General features: G+C 37.6%; 1 protein-coding gene across 1 annotated transcript in view; it reads right to left on the reverse strand.

The window, feature by feature from the left end:
- Positions 1 to 216: 216 nt before the first annotated feature.
- The window catches only part of alpha-Man-IIa (alpha-mannosidase 2), a 355439-nt gene continuing 340508 nt past the window's right edge, over positions 217 to 15147 (reverse strand). Inside the window, exons 20-21 of the mRNA XM_067139236.2 lie at positions 12075 to 12365; positions 217 to 812 (exon numbers count right to left, since the gene is read on the reverse strand). Of these exons, the coding sequence (XP_066995337.2) occupies positions 663 to 812; positions 12075 to 12365 (441 nt within the window). The 3' untranslated portion in view covers positions 217 to 662. The remainder of the gene's footprint in view (positions 813 to 12074; positions 12366 to 15147) is intronic.

Raw genomic sequence — 15147 nt, forward strand, 5'->3', positions numbered from 1 at the left:
ATCTCATGCTCACTTGATTGTTTCACAAGAATTTCACTGCAGGGCTGAGTAGCTCAGATGACAGAGCACTGGCCTTCTGAGCCCAACTTGGCAGGTTCGATCCTGTTTTAGTCCGGTGGTATTTGAAGGTGCTCAAATAAGTCAGCCTTGTATCAGTAGATTTACTAGCACGTTAAAAAACTCCTGCGGGACAAAATTCTGGCACCTCAGCGCCTCTGAACAGCATAAAAGTAGTTGGCGGGACATAAATTCAATGACATTTTTATTACTAGAATTTCACTCAATCTTTCTCACATGCCTGCAAGAATACAAGAAGTTAAATGACAAATTTTCTGGTGGGGATGGGAGGAACCACAGAAAACTTAAATGACAAGAGTAAACTATCACATAACATTACATGCTGATGACTCAAGGCACTATTTTTAAGGATTTTATAACTCTTAGGAATTTGTGAAATATGTTTTCACAAGGTTTCACAGTCCTTTTTCTACAGTAGAAACTTAGTTTATAAATAATCAGCATGATAAAATGATTGATGCTGTACCTAAATCAGTGTAATGGGGATATTCCACTTGCTTATTGACTTGTATCCTTCACAGCAAATGCCTTTTATACTGAAAATTCACCATGGAACTACCACTGTACGGAATGTAGTCTTATGGCTATCTAGGAAGAAGGAAGGCAGCCATTTCCATCGGACACAATGGTCGAGGAGTTTCCTTCGGTAGACTCTTTCCTGTATGAAGGAATGAAAGAGATGCCTCAGTTATGATGTCACCAAACTGGGATGGGAATAAACTGCTAATATTCACCTGAAACATTGAACGAAAGTTATTAATACATCATAATTAAAATATATCATAAAATGGTGTTACAATATAGCACAGCATACTCTTACACATTCTGCCATATTGGATTACAGTTATGCAAGCTAGGAAATGAACAATTCCTTTCACTTTTGATAATGTTGTCATAAAGTATCTACCCTTTTACAAAGTAACCCCAGTTTAGAGCAGTCAATATTATAAAATCCTATGTGCATAGGCTTTGCTGGTGAGACCTAATGTTTAAAGGGTACTTCCTTATCTAGTATGGGCTACATCAAATCTGTTACATTCATTGACCTGTCTCAGTCTTATCCTTGGCTTTGATTATACAAAAGTGACTGAGGTATGAACAATGCTAGAAGTGACATTCTTTATGTAGGCAATCCCTGTTATGAATAGTGTGAAAAGTCATTCATAGGGTTGGTTGGTGCGTGCATTTCACTGGACTTGGCAGACTGATAGGTTAATAGACTAGCAACTTCTGGCTAGATGAAGAAAGCAACAGGAAACTACATCAATCCTCATTCCCTAAAATGCCTCTTCAGTGATGTCTAGGTCATCTGTGACAACTGATGGCAGAACTGTTCAGGACCAAACCAGTCTTCGGGCTGAATACCAAACCTACAGATACCAGCAGATAGCTGTGTGCTTCCCCATCACACTTGTCCTGATTACTACTGCATTGTAAAACATTTACCATGCTAAGCAGCACTGGTGTAGTAATGTCAGATTGAAAGCTCCTGACGTTATCAGCAAAATTGTTTTGAAACAAATTATACTATTAGCTTTAGGAAAGAATGCTGATTTCAATTGCATAATTAATTTTTGTAAAAAATTTTAAAATATAAAAACAAGAACAAGTAGGCCTAAATTTAAATCAGAAAATCAAGTCAGAAAGAAAGAGAGAGTTGATTTGACACCTGTTTGTTCTTTTCCTATACTTATATAAATCAGAAGAAAAGTATTTACAATTTCAGTAAGTGAGTGTTTTTTTCTTTTTTTTTTCCATCTTACGGGAAAATGTGTGAAATCATCTGAATTTAATTTTTTTGTGTCTGAAAGATTTTTTAATGGAGGTGTTAGTTTACCCAGAAATTGGCCATCTAAATGTCACTAACTAAGGTTGTTCACGCTAACTCAGGACAATGCATTTTTGGTTTCTAATATCAGTTTTATTAAAATATTGAATAACATAATTTGCTTCCCTCTGCATATACATATAAGTTACACGATATTCACTAGTTCCCTAAATTGTCCATGCAACACACTACCTTTACGTTTCGAGGAAATACCAGCCATTTCATTTGTGTTAGGTTAAACAATGAAACTAAACATGTACTCTCGCCTGTGCCCGAGAAGCTGTCATGGGCGTTAATGTTCTGAGACAGGCACGCATTCACCATGGTCCCCGTCTGCTCATCACCCCTCTCCAATTGCCATGCACAAACAGCCAAGTGCATAATTAGTAATTAAGAATTACTTTGCTTAATGATAAAGTAAACCGTCTGTGTATCTAGAGTTATTTCAGCATAGTGAATGAAGTCGGCTTGAATGTTTACAATAGTGTCATAAAAGAAGTTCTGATAATAAAAAAAGAATACCGAAACATTTAATAATGTCTGAAAAATATTGAATGTACATACAAATGGGTAAACACAGGAAAATTCCTTTACTGCTACAAAAAATAAGATCTCAACAAACTGACTGAAATTAAATTACTCAATGGAAGAACATTTAAAATGAAAAAGTTAGGAGAGTATTTAAGACGGTTTGATGCTGGCCTCCTATGTATAAGATTGAGTCTCAGTCCAACGGCGTTTAGGGATGCTTAAGTGAAAGAATGAACTCACTGGATATATCAACGTGTGAAAGAACTGTGTTAAGACTACCTAGTCTTCAAAACTGGAACTATATTCTGGACCAAATAATAGCTCAGTCAGAATGTGGGCTCAAAACTCAATTATAACCTAGAGGTTAGAAATAAGCACTTCAAAAATGGTACCAAATTTCCCTTTGGGAAAATCAAATGATCATAACTATGTCTGGCATTTGTCTCCTGGTCATGCCATCCATTAACAGTTGCTAGGTAACATCGTGTCGCACATTTTGGATCGCTAATTTCAGACGACCGTCATCCATAAGACACAGCCTGAATGGTTGCTAGGTAACTCCGCGTTACACATTTTGTATAGCTAATTTTATATGACCCCCAGCCATAATACATATTTACGTCAAAATCCTTCAGCAGGACAGTCAGTGCCTTAAACATAAAATGCTGGAAATGCAATGCGGATGAGTACTCTTAGGTGGCGCGATGGTCATCTCAATGTAGGAAATGACACTGGAACCCTTCAATTAGTGTCTGCCCCCAGGTTAGGGGTGGCTGCAGTAGGTGTATGTACTCCATGTTACGAGCGGTCTCATCACCTGCTGGCAGCAGCTCTAAAATGCCTTTGGGAGTGGTGAACCCATCATAACAACAGCCTAAAAATGAGTGTAAATACAGTGCCGCCTCGGAAAATGCTTGGGCAACCCCTACAGCTCAGTCCAACGGCGTTTAGGGATGCTTAAGTGAAAGAATGAACTCACTGGATATATCAACGTGTGAAAGAACTGTGTTAAGACTACCTAGTCTTCAAAACTGGAACTATATTCTGGACCAAGAGTCCTTCAGGTACTGGGGGAGCTGTGAGAAGTGGGCAACCAGTATCACAATATATCCAAATCATGACAGTCAACATCCTAACCCTGACAGACAAGACCGAAGAACTGAAAAAGTTCAGCAAAGAGAAGGACATAGCAATCGTTGGTCTTTAATAAAACAAAATTGAGAGAAAGGGTGGTGGGGGGGAGAAAACTGATGGAAGGACACAGGCTGTTTTACAGTGGAGGACAGGATGCAGTAAACGGAGTAGGATGTTCAATAGAAAGGATGTCCTGGAATATGTGGGGGAGGTGAAGAAGACTGACAGAATGATCAGAGCAAGGTTACAGTTTCAGACTGGAACAAGAGATATGTTCCAAGTATATGGTCCACAAACCGGAAATAAAGATGAGAATACAAGGAAATTCCTTGAAGAAGTGGAGAAATACACAGAAGACAAGCAAGTAATTATAATGGGAGATCTGAATGAACAAGTGGGAAAAGAAGAGATTCTGAGGCCATATGGATATGGCAGCAAGAATCAAGAAGGTGATATGTTAACCTATTAGAGCCTGAATTAATTTTTTTCTGAGATTATCATATTTATTATGTTTTACTGCATGTTTAAAATCAAAATAATTTAATGAAACAAGTTTTAGAATTTTGGGACTGCTAGGTCATAAGATATTTGATGTTGCCATATGGCAACACTAGACGCTTGCACTACGTGTTTTTTAACAGTGAGTTTTGGAAGGAGAATTTAGGTTACAAAGTAGTCTTTTTGTTTGTTGTACTATAACAATGTTGAAACATCTTAGCATTATTTACTGTAAGAATATGGAATATCACTTTTCATTCATATCACAGCTAAAAAAATAGAAGTATTGAACAAAGGAAAAATATTTGTTTGCAGTACAGAGAGACACATGTATCGATTGTTGCATGTCAAAACAAAATGCTCACTGGAACAATAGAATAAAATAAAAAATAAGAAAAAGAAAGAACCAAAGAACTTTAGATGCAGTTACACCTATAGGGTAACTACAGTAGTCACTATCTTCTGAGGCAGATAAAAGCCTACAATCAATACTTGTGCATTAGGCACAAGAATAAAGAATGACAGTCTTTTACGGTCTTCTATGGAAGGGAACGAAGCGGTCAATACAGAGACGAACTTCACCCTTTGAGCACACTGTTCTCTGACAACAGAAGAACAAGAATGGTTCGCATACCTCCTCTTTTTCTTTCCTGGGGTGTGGTGGACAAGATGTTCAGTCCCATCATACCTTATTCTGTCTGAAACACGGCAGTGTAACGAAGATCCTACACAAAATGATTGCCTTCCAGAACGTCCATACCTTCTCAGGTATGCGCAGGCTACTTCCCTCCTGAAGTTTAATTGTGATATGTTCTCATTCTAGGATTTCTTACACAGTAGCCAACTATTTTTTATAGCTACATCCAACATCCATGTAAACAGGGATCAGTACAATTTCTTGCCTCAAATTCAGACCCAATAATAGCCAACATTTTGGTCCATTGTATCAGTTCTGCTGATGCCAGAACTGTATTTGGAAATGAACTTAGGTCTTTCAACCATTACTGGCAGTTTCACATGCTTAGAAGACCTCTTCACTGGAACTACTGCTTGGGTGCCACATGATGTAGACAGCATTGTGACGACAGCATTATCCATCCACCTTACGTAGAGGTGGCCATTATTCATTTCCATAGCTGTCTCAAATGAACCCCATTGTTTTTTGGAAAAAGGAGCTTTGCTTGTCATTGGACATTCCTTAGGAGTTCTATTTTCTCTAACAGTCCCAATGGCAGAACATCCAAGAAAGCTCAGATACTAGAACAGCACTGCACCACTGAATAAACTGTCCATGCAAAATTTGTACTACAGATTCCTTTTCTACTCTGGAATCGCATCTAGTAGCACCAGCAGAAGGCTTGCAGCTTTACTGAACATACATTCATACTCTCGTTTAGATTTAGGTCCCTTGACTTGGTGTGATTCAAAATTGACCAAGTAGCCATCTTTCGAATTTAGACACAAAGGTTTGAAGCCAAACCATATTGGCTTACTGTGAATATAATGTTTGCAGCTGTGCTGGCCGAAATATTGAACCATGCACTCATCATATGGCAAATCTTGCTGACACAAAATTCTTGACACATTTCTCCTTTAACATTTCCATTACTGGCCAAATTTTCCAAGCTTTTTCCTTCTTATTCACCTATGTATTATCTGCAAAGTGGAGAAATCAACATATATGGAGAAATCTGTCCCTCCTCATCGATTTGGACACTGCAATGTTTCTCATATCATCCTGAATGTCCGAATAAGAAAGCTTGGAGGGTAACTTACAGTATCCAGAAATGAAAAGTACGGCGACGAAGCAATGGATTTCACTCAGAAGTTATTTGTGAGTCTGTACAATTTAAAAACATTGCATACTTTTTGGTCTCTTGAACTAAATGTTTGATCAGCTGGTTATCCACAAACAATTCAGAAATATCAACAATAGTCATGGATTTGTACTTGCTATAATTAGACTCCGGAAATGTCACCCTATATTGAAATCAGCCCCTTTGGTCCATCTTGGTTTATAATTTGATTTATTCTTTTCTCTATCAGTTATCTACTCTTTTGCAGTTTTGGGTATTGAAACAGACCTCGCATCAGTAGACACGAAAGATGCTTCGCCTTCTGGTAACACATCTTCACCATCGTAACTAATCCTCCAATTCTTTCATTATTTACAAGATTTATTTCAGCATGGGCACGTAACTGTCAGGAGCTGAGATTATCAATAAGCCTGCTATCATGTTCATCACCAGAGTCCTGCAACAATTTTACTGAGTATAAACACCTAGCACTGCCATATGGCAATGCTAAACATTCAACAAGCACTACTCCAGTATTGTGCGCCCATACTATTTCAAATGCTTACAACATTATGAAGTGTGCACAACACTACTGTAAACATAATCTAACGAAACTACTTCATTTATAAATTTTACAGTACACCCTACTTATGTAAAGCCAGTAGCTATTTCACGGGAATATGAAAATAACCAAGAGACCACTACTTATCACAATAGATTTTAAAATTAAATAAATGTGATTATTCGATACTACAAATACTCATAGATATCATATCTATGAACTGCTGGATGACAGCACAGCCTTCCAGATTCTTTCTTGTTCCCAACAGTACTAACAGAAAAAGATGTAAAAATAGTTGCGATATGGCAATGCACAGCGCTAATGGACTTATGCCAGAGGAACCAACTGAAATGGCATATGGCTTTTAGTGCCGGGAGTGTACGAGGACATGTTCGGCTCACCAGGTGCAGGGCTTTTTGATTTCACACCCGTAGGCAACTTGCGCGTCATGATGAGGTTGAAATGATGATGAAGACTGCACACACACCCAGTCCCCATGCCAGCAAAATTAACCAATGATGGTTAAAATTCCCGATCCTGCCAGAAATCGAACCTGGGACCCCTGTGACCAAAGGCCAGCACGCTAACCATTTAGCCATTGAGTCGGACAGAGGAACCAACTAATAATAGCAAACACACAGTTCACGACGAAAAATATCCAGAGGATTACCAGGTATGGATGGGGAGACAGAAGCATGAAAACAATTGATTACATATTAGTGGAAAAAGGACATCAAAAAGCTACAGTATGCCTGAGGAAGGCTCTGAGGGTGACCACAGAGCAGTAATAATGAAGTTGAAAGTAGGCAAGATTACAAAACTACAAGAAAAAAAGAGAAAGAAAGATTGAAGATTGAAGGAAAAGGAGGTTTAGGAAGAGTTCAGGAAAGAATTACAAAAACTGATACCAAGGACAGATATTAGTCATGTTGAACAGAAATAGAATAATTTTAAGAGTGCATTTGTAAAGTATGCAGAGAAAACATGTGGCAGAACATCAGGAAAGGTAAGAGAAAAGACACATCATGGTGGAACGACAGCGTGAAAGATAAAGGAAAAATAAGAAAACTTGGAAGAAATGGAAAACAAAAAAGACTGAAGAGAGCAAAACAACATACATGGAAGCGAAGAGAGTTTGCAAAAAAAAGTAGTAGCCAAAGAAAAGTTGGGAGAAACATTCACCAAGGAAGAAAAGGGAAAATTTGAACTGTAGGAAAAAAAACTGTGAGAAAAAAATAAAAAAATTGGAATTATAAGTGTAGGAATGAAATGGTGAAGACAGGTTGTGTGAAGAATAAAGGAGTAATACTGACAAAACCAAAAGAGATTATGAACAGATGGAAAGAATATTTCAGCGAGCTGCTGAACATGAGAAACCAGACATGTGGAGAAGGTATCCAGGCAGCAGGAATAGAAGAAGTAACGTAGAAGGAATTGGACAATACAATGACAGAGGTGGGATGGACAGGGGGGGGGGGGGAATTATGGGGAAAGCTGCGTTAAAAGATGAAGAAGCCATAGAAACGATTAAGGCTGCAGAACCAGTAGGACTCCAGTGGACTTATAGAATACTCAAGTGTGCATGGAGAGAGGAAAAGTGCCCGAGGATTTGGAAAAGGGGGTTTATAATACCAATATTCAAGAAAGGAGATGGGAAGATGTGCAGTAACTACTGAGGTATCACCATCCTTTCTCACGTTGCCAAGATAATGGAAAATATATTCGTAATAATAACAATGTTATTTGCTTTACGTCCCACTAACTACTCCTATGGTTTTTGGAGATGCCAAAGTGCCAGAATTTAGTCCTGCAGGAGTTCTTTTATGTGCCAGTAAATCTACCGACATGAGGCTGACGTATGAGCACCTTCAAATACCATCAGACTCGAACCTGCCAAGCTGGGGTCAGAAGGCCAGCATCTTATGATCCAGTCAGCCTGGCAAAGGATATTCGAAAGAAGAATTAAGAGTAAATGCAAAAAGTCAGTTGCAACAAGAACAATTTGGATTCAGAAGTGGAAGGTCAACAGTCAAAACTTTTTTCATTCTCAGATGGATCATGGAAAAGAACTGGGAATATGGGAAGGATATAGTAATGACCTTTAGAGACTAGAAAAGACATACGACAGCATCCCCAGATCAAAAGTTTTAAAATGCTTCACACAGGGGAATTGGCAATGAACTAATAACAATGATAAAAGCAGTAAATGATAACTGTTACAACTGTGTGAAAACAACAGTGGATATATCAGAATGGTTTGGTATCGACAATGGGCTAAAACAAGGGAGTGTGTTGTCACCTTTGTTGCTCATAATGTTGAGGGACGACATGATAAAAGCAACAAGGGATTATTATGGGGAAAGAATTAATGTAATGATGTTTGCAGATGATCATGTGATCTGGGAAGAAGATGAGGAGACACAAAAGAGCTGGATGTACTGAATAGAAGGATTCAACAATAAGGATTGAGGATCAATGTAGAGAAGAGCGAGACAATGGTGATGAGCAGAGGAGGTAAAGAAGGAAAAGGAGCTATCAAAATTGGAGACAAGGAACTGGAAATTGTAGAACACATTCAAATATTTGGGAAGTGAACTGACAGAAAATGGAAGTTTTTATATTATTTTTACAAGTTTCTTTACGTCGCACCGACACAGGACTTATGGCGATGATGGGATGGGAAAGGGCTGGGAGTGGGAAGGAAGCAGGCGTGGCCTTAATTAAGGTACAACCCCAGCATTTGCCTGGTGTGAAAATGGGAAACCAAAGAAAACCATCTTCAGGGCTGCTGACAGTGGAGTTTGAATGCAGTATCTTCCGAATGCAAGCTCAGAGCTGTGCACTCCTAACCGCATGGCCAACTCGCTCAGTGAAAATGGAAGAATGGATATTGAAATTAGTAGAATGATACAACTGGGTAGTGTCTTTTAACACCAAGTATAGAGATTAATAAGGAATAAAAATGTACCAGTGAATGCTAAAGAAGTATTGTACAAGGGATATTACTTACTGGTAATGAAATATGCAGCAGAAACCTAGACAATGACTCAGTGTGATGAAAGTAGAATAAAATCAGCTGAAATTAAATTCCTGAGGAGTATGGTACAGAACACAAGGAGGGATAGAGTGAGAAGTGAAGACATACGAAAAGAGATAAATGTGCAAAATCTAAATGACAAACTGGAACAGAACAGATTGAGGTGGTTTGGACATGTCAAGCAGATGAAAGAAGAAAGACTGCCAAGACAAGCACTGGAAAGACAGACGACAGGGAAGAGAGAATGAGGGAGACTCAGATTTGAAAAACAGCATAGGACAATGGGACCCGGACTGGAACACAGCGTTGGATGAGGAATGGTGGAGGAGACAGGACGAAGTGGAGAGGAACCATATTTGCCCCCACCTGGTGTCAGCTGGAAAAGGGGAATGGATGATGATGATGAATACTCCTAACACATTATAGCTTTCTTGTTTTACAATTTGATTTATGTCTCACCAACACAAATAGGTCTTATGGCAACGATGGATAAGAAAGGGCTAGGAGAAGGAATGGCCGTGGCCTGAAGGTGCAGCTCCAGCAGTGAGAATGGGAATCCATGGAAAACATGTTATAGCCTCTATTTCTCAAGGAATGGGTCGATGGAAAGTTGTTTGGAGAATGGAGACATGTTTTGCTGGTGAAATGTTAGGGCATTACACTTCTCATAGTCCAAAATGAAGTTTTCACTAGGGTCCTACTAAACTTAATTAAAAAGCAAGTCAGCTTGAGGTTTAGGAAGTGAGCAAGTATGGATCGCTCATGTCTCAACTGCATAATCTTGGAGCAGAGTGTTGAATGCTTATCTTGTCTTTGTGCTGTTTTAGATTTTCAAAAGCTTTTGACCCAATAAACAGAGAAGCCATGAGGAAGGAACAAAGTAAAATGTTACAGTGTGCAAACACTAATTACTAGTTAGTAGTCTTATTTGAGAAATGCAGTGTGATTACATGAGTAGAGTCATTCATGTGGGCTGCATATCTGAGTCTATAGTGAGGGAGAAATTACTTTGCGACTGATGTTCCGAGTCATGCATGTCAGCTGCATTAAGCTGTTGCCAAGCCGCCTCACTTCACGTCAGTCTCCAGTGACCAAATTCTCAGATCTTCATTATCATATCCAAGATTCAGAAGAGCTTAAGCTGTCATTACTGAGTGAAACACCAACACAATCAACTTCGTCTTCTAATAGTCCAGCTTTCCTAGCACCGTCTATTAAAACTTTAATGCGATGCACTGCTTTCTGCCAGTTTTTACTATCAACTGCATTCATCCCTGCAGTACTTAGACTTTTAACTTGGGTAAATGTTAATATCTTGCTGTGACTGCAAACATACCTCTTTACCTGTGCCCATATTAACTCTGTTGAAGTGGTTGTGGTAGGGAGGCAGAAGAATCACACGATGTCCACGGTATTGGATAATTTCAGCAAGTACTTGTACATTGAGTTCTACTTTCCACAGTTTTGAAGAACAACACTCTTCTGCTTTCATAATTTTTATTAACACATATTTACAATTGTGTTCTTATCTACAATACGTGTTATGTTAGTATTTTCAAAAACTTAAACTGGAGTAAGAGGTCCCCCATTAGCCTTTTCTTTTCAAAGTAATTATTAACTTCACACATCAATTCGTGAGGTTTCCCTTGAAGAGCCATTCCCTTAATAAGCGCAATATGGTGGAACATCAAGGTTGTATCCCGTCGCCCAGCCCGTACATGAATGTGACTCGTGTAACAATGCAGAACTTTACATAAATGTAAAACGTGGTGTCGAATAGAGGTTGGTTAGCAGGTTGGAAGACCCTGATTTTGGTTATGATTTGAATGTCCATTATGAAGCATCTAGTGAAATGCGATAGAGGTTCAAGGATTTGACACCAAAATACTACAACCAGACAAACTTATGTTTAAAGCATTTAGGTTTAGCACTACCAAATCGGACCATTTACTCTTAATGGTAAGGCTATCTAGAATGTGGGTTCAGGGTTGTGTAGCTGCTTAGGATGAACAAGCTGTGCAGAACGTCCTGCAAGATATTAAAAAAGCAGATATCAACTTTAGGTAGATCAATATGGTGCTACTGCTCCCTCTTCCCACACTGACTTAGCACTGCGTTGATCCCATTGTTTGTTTCTTTTCATGTTCCTGTATTTTTATATATTACTTGATTCATCACTTGTCTGTTTTTTCCCCATTACTTATATTGACTTTTTGGGCTCCTTTTCTTCAGTGTTTGTCTTGTGTTCCTAGTATTTTATCATCTGTATTTATCTTTATCTTCTTATCCCTTCCTTTTTCTGTCTTTATCTGCATTTCTTCTTATTCTATGCTTTGCACGAGTGTGAAGATCCATCAAGGTGGTCCCTTAATGAGTATTGCCTTCCTGATGAAGCTGGGAAGCAGAAACAAGCTTGTCATGGCCTGAGAAGAAGTAGATGTAGGAAAAATGGAGTTGATAATTAGCAGGAGTTACCAAACTCTCCCCGACAGTATAAAATTCTATACATATATGATATCACAAACTGTTCTAACAAACACTTATTCTCCTTGTCCTTGATACAACTTAAGATGGTATGTGTTAAGAACAATGTGCAAAACTGTTACTTACCAAGCCATTACTCAGTGGATAATGGAGACCAGCAGGTGGGGCAAAACATGAATCTGTTTTCTGCCTGAACAAAATGACACCTGCTTTCACATTCTCTGGTGTTGAAAAGGTGTGTAGTTTAACTAAGTGAATATCATAGCTAAGCTCCTTTGCAACAGGAGTGAAGCTGAATTCCAAGTTGTCTGACGGATTGTCCATCACCAGTAACCTCAGAATGGGATTTAGTAAAGCTAATGCTGAAATGTGAGCAATTAGTGAAGGCAATGCAGCAGGATGATTTTCAGCAATACTCTGAAAATAAAAAAATTTGCAAATTGTACAATGGGCAATATTCTTTCTTTTTCCACACGAGAAAACAAAGAATAAAACATGTTTAAAACAAAAGATGTGCTTCAAGGATACAAAAGAAAATACTTTTTGGTCATCTATCAAGAAGATAAGGAATTTAAATCTTCAGAATTAATGTTTAGACACATAAATTTTAAAAATTTTGCTGTAAAAATGTGGGAATGCAGGAGATGACAAAAACGCTTTCAAACACAAATATCCAGAAATACATGCAAAAACCATGAAATAAACAAGACAAGTTATTTGGTACATGCTGTAAAAATACTGACAGTATCTAAATTCTTATTTCCATGGAAATTATGAACAACTTTAATGTATTAATTGAGTGAAAATCTCTGCTCATTACATATCTTGGTATGGTTTGCTCAACTTTCAGTGTTGTCTAGTTGAAGTTGGACTCATCAGTTAGTTAACATGACATACATTTTTACAAATAATTGGGCAACTGCTCAATTTCAATGCCAAAGCACTCATTAGATAGAAATGATACATAATATAAATCACATAATTTTAGATAAGGAACTGAAATGAAAGATATAAATGAATGTGAGATTAAATAAATAATACAATAAGACAGGCATCAGGAAGGGAAAAGGAGGGTTAATGGTTTCAAATGCAAGGCAATTATCTTCAAATTAATATTTACAACTATTTACAATATGTTTTGGAAGATAATTAATTGTAAAACAATAGACAATATGGGAGGTAAACTCTAATAAACAATCAATTATTCTGTACATCCATTCAAGTCTGTTCCATAGCTGAACCAAGGCCACACTAGATATACAAGCCGTGCTGCTGCTTCTGTGACGTCACAGCAATAGGTAGTCCCACTGCCTTCTGCTATGTTACGCACTCCTGCTCCAACGACTGTTTTTCTTTCCTAACTCTGATTAATTGTACATATTTTTATTTTTTCTTCTTTAACTGTATACAGAAGAAGGATGAAAATAAACCACCTTCATTTTTTGGAAGAATATTTGATAAATGTAGGATGTAAAACACAAACTCCAGTCTTCATTTATTCCTTTTTGTGGCTTTTTTGCCTTCATCACCCAACTTATTCTTTATCAACTTACTATCATTGTTCAGTAAGACAGTACAAAACATAAATATACACTTTCTTTTAAACATATTTAAATCCTTGCCACATGATTGACATCAAAGTCCAAACTATCAATGATGCTGAACATCACAGATACTAGTACTGGCTTCTGACATTTACAATTTAAGAATAAATATTCAAACCTTTTGCTAATCATAAGTTTGAACACCTTTAAGCCAGTAACTAAAGTATTAATTACAACATCTTATGTATATTTCAGGCTCCCTCTATGACATTAAATAACAGGAAAGAGTGTTAGAGCTAAGAACTGGTGTATTATCAGGTATTACAAAAAATTAAATACATCATTCACACTTAATGTTGTACCATTATGCTAATAATAAAATGGAAATATTAAGGAGACCAAAATAAATACAATGGCTGGCGGCGGCACCAAACGGAATAAATAAATACACAATGTCATTGAAGTCCAGATTAACATCATAACAGAAGGTATAGAATCATAATGGCCGTGTAAAAGACCACGAGACGGGAGCTGGATTGTTGAAACAAAAAAAAATAAAAACTTCTGAATCGCTTTTTCTGAGAGAGACACACACAAGTAAGCTGAAAGGATAAAATATCACATTAAATCATCGCTACAAAAGAAAGAAGCTCATCTAGGAGAAGACCAACAAGAATTTGTAGTCCAATTGCCGATATACAGCAAAAATTACGTGAAGAAAATTCCAAAATTCCAGAAGATTGATCTATAACATCGGAAGAAAACAAGAGCGATACACGCAACTTCAGGCAATCCACAAGACAAGAGAAAGAATTAAAACAAAGTGTTTAACACTCATCTTAGCCAAGAGAATCAGAGTCAATAATCAGAAATCTCATATTCAGCATAAATACTTGGAGAAATAGCTATATTAGAGATTTAATGAACAGCAACATCATGTATTATTTCATACAAATTGTATCTTATGATTTCATGAACGAGATCGTCACCATGGACTGCCCAACATTACATAATTTAGTTCAAGAAAATCGATCACCCTGATCAGAGACGACACTCGGAGGAGAAGCAGTCAACTGCGATGATCGCATGTAGCAGCTGAGAAGAGACCATCCCAAGAAGGTGGAGGAAGCGAGAAGAGCTTCTTGTTTTTCCAAATTTCATGTATCATTTAGTAGAAAATAACTTCAGTAGCCTAATTGCAAGTGTCATATAATCAATGTGCCAAACGTGATCTTCAGAGCTAACCTATTTCATGTGAACTTACGAATGATTAGTATGCTAGTCAATGTATATTGGTGAAGGAAGTGATAATATTATAAGTGAATTCCAACCTTAGCCACAGTTTTGTTAATGCTATTGGAGAATGTATTACAAGTAGATATATAGACCGCAAGTCATATTGAAGGTATAGGTGGTTTTGTAATTTATAATCTTCATCTCCGTATTGACGAACTACACAATTAGAAATAGGAAAGGATTTCCACCTATCAATACTTATTTATTGCACTTATTATGCTACAGTACGGGTTTCGACCCCCTACATAGGGTCATCTTCAGCTGAACAATACATTCACATCTATATCATGAAGCTATGATTAAGATTACATTGTCTAGGGAATGCCGTATGATAACAAATGTTTGGTCACATCCAAATG

Source organism: Anabrus simplex, chromosome 2 (genome assembly GCF_040414725.1).
Source record: "Anabrus simplex isolate iqAnaSimp1 chromosome 2, ASM4041472v1, whole genome shotgun sequence".
Classification (NCBI taxonomy): domain Eukaryota; kingdom Metazoa; phylum Arthropoda; class Insecta; order Orthoptera; family Tettigoniidae; genus Anabrus; species Anabrus simplex.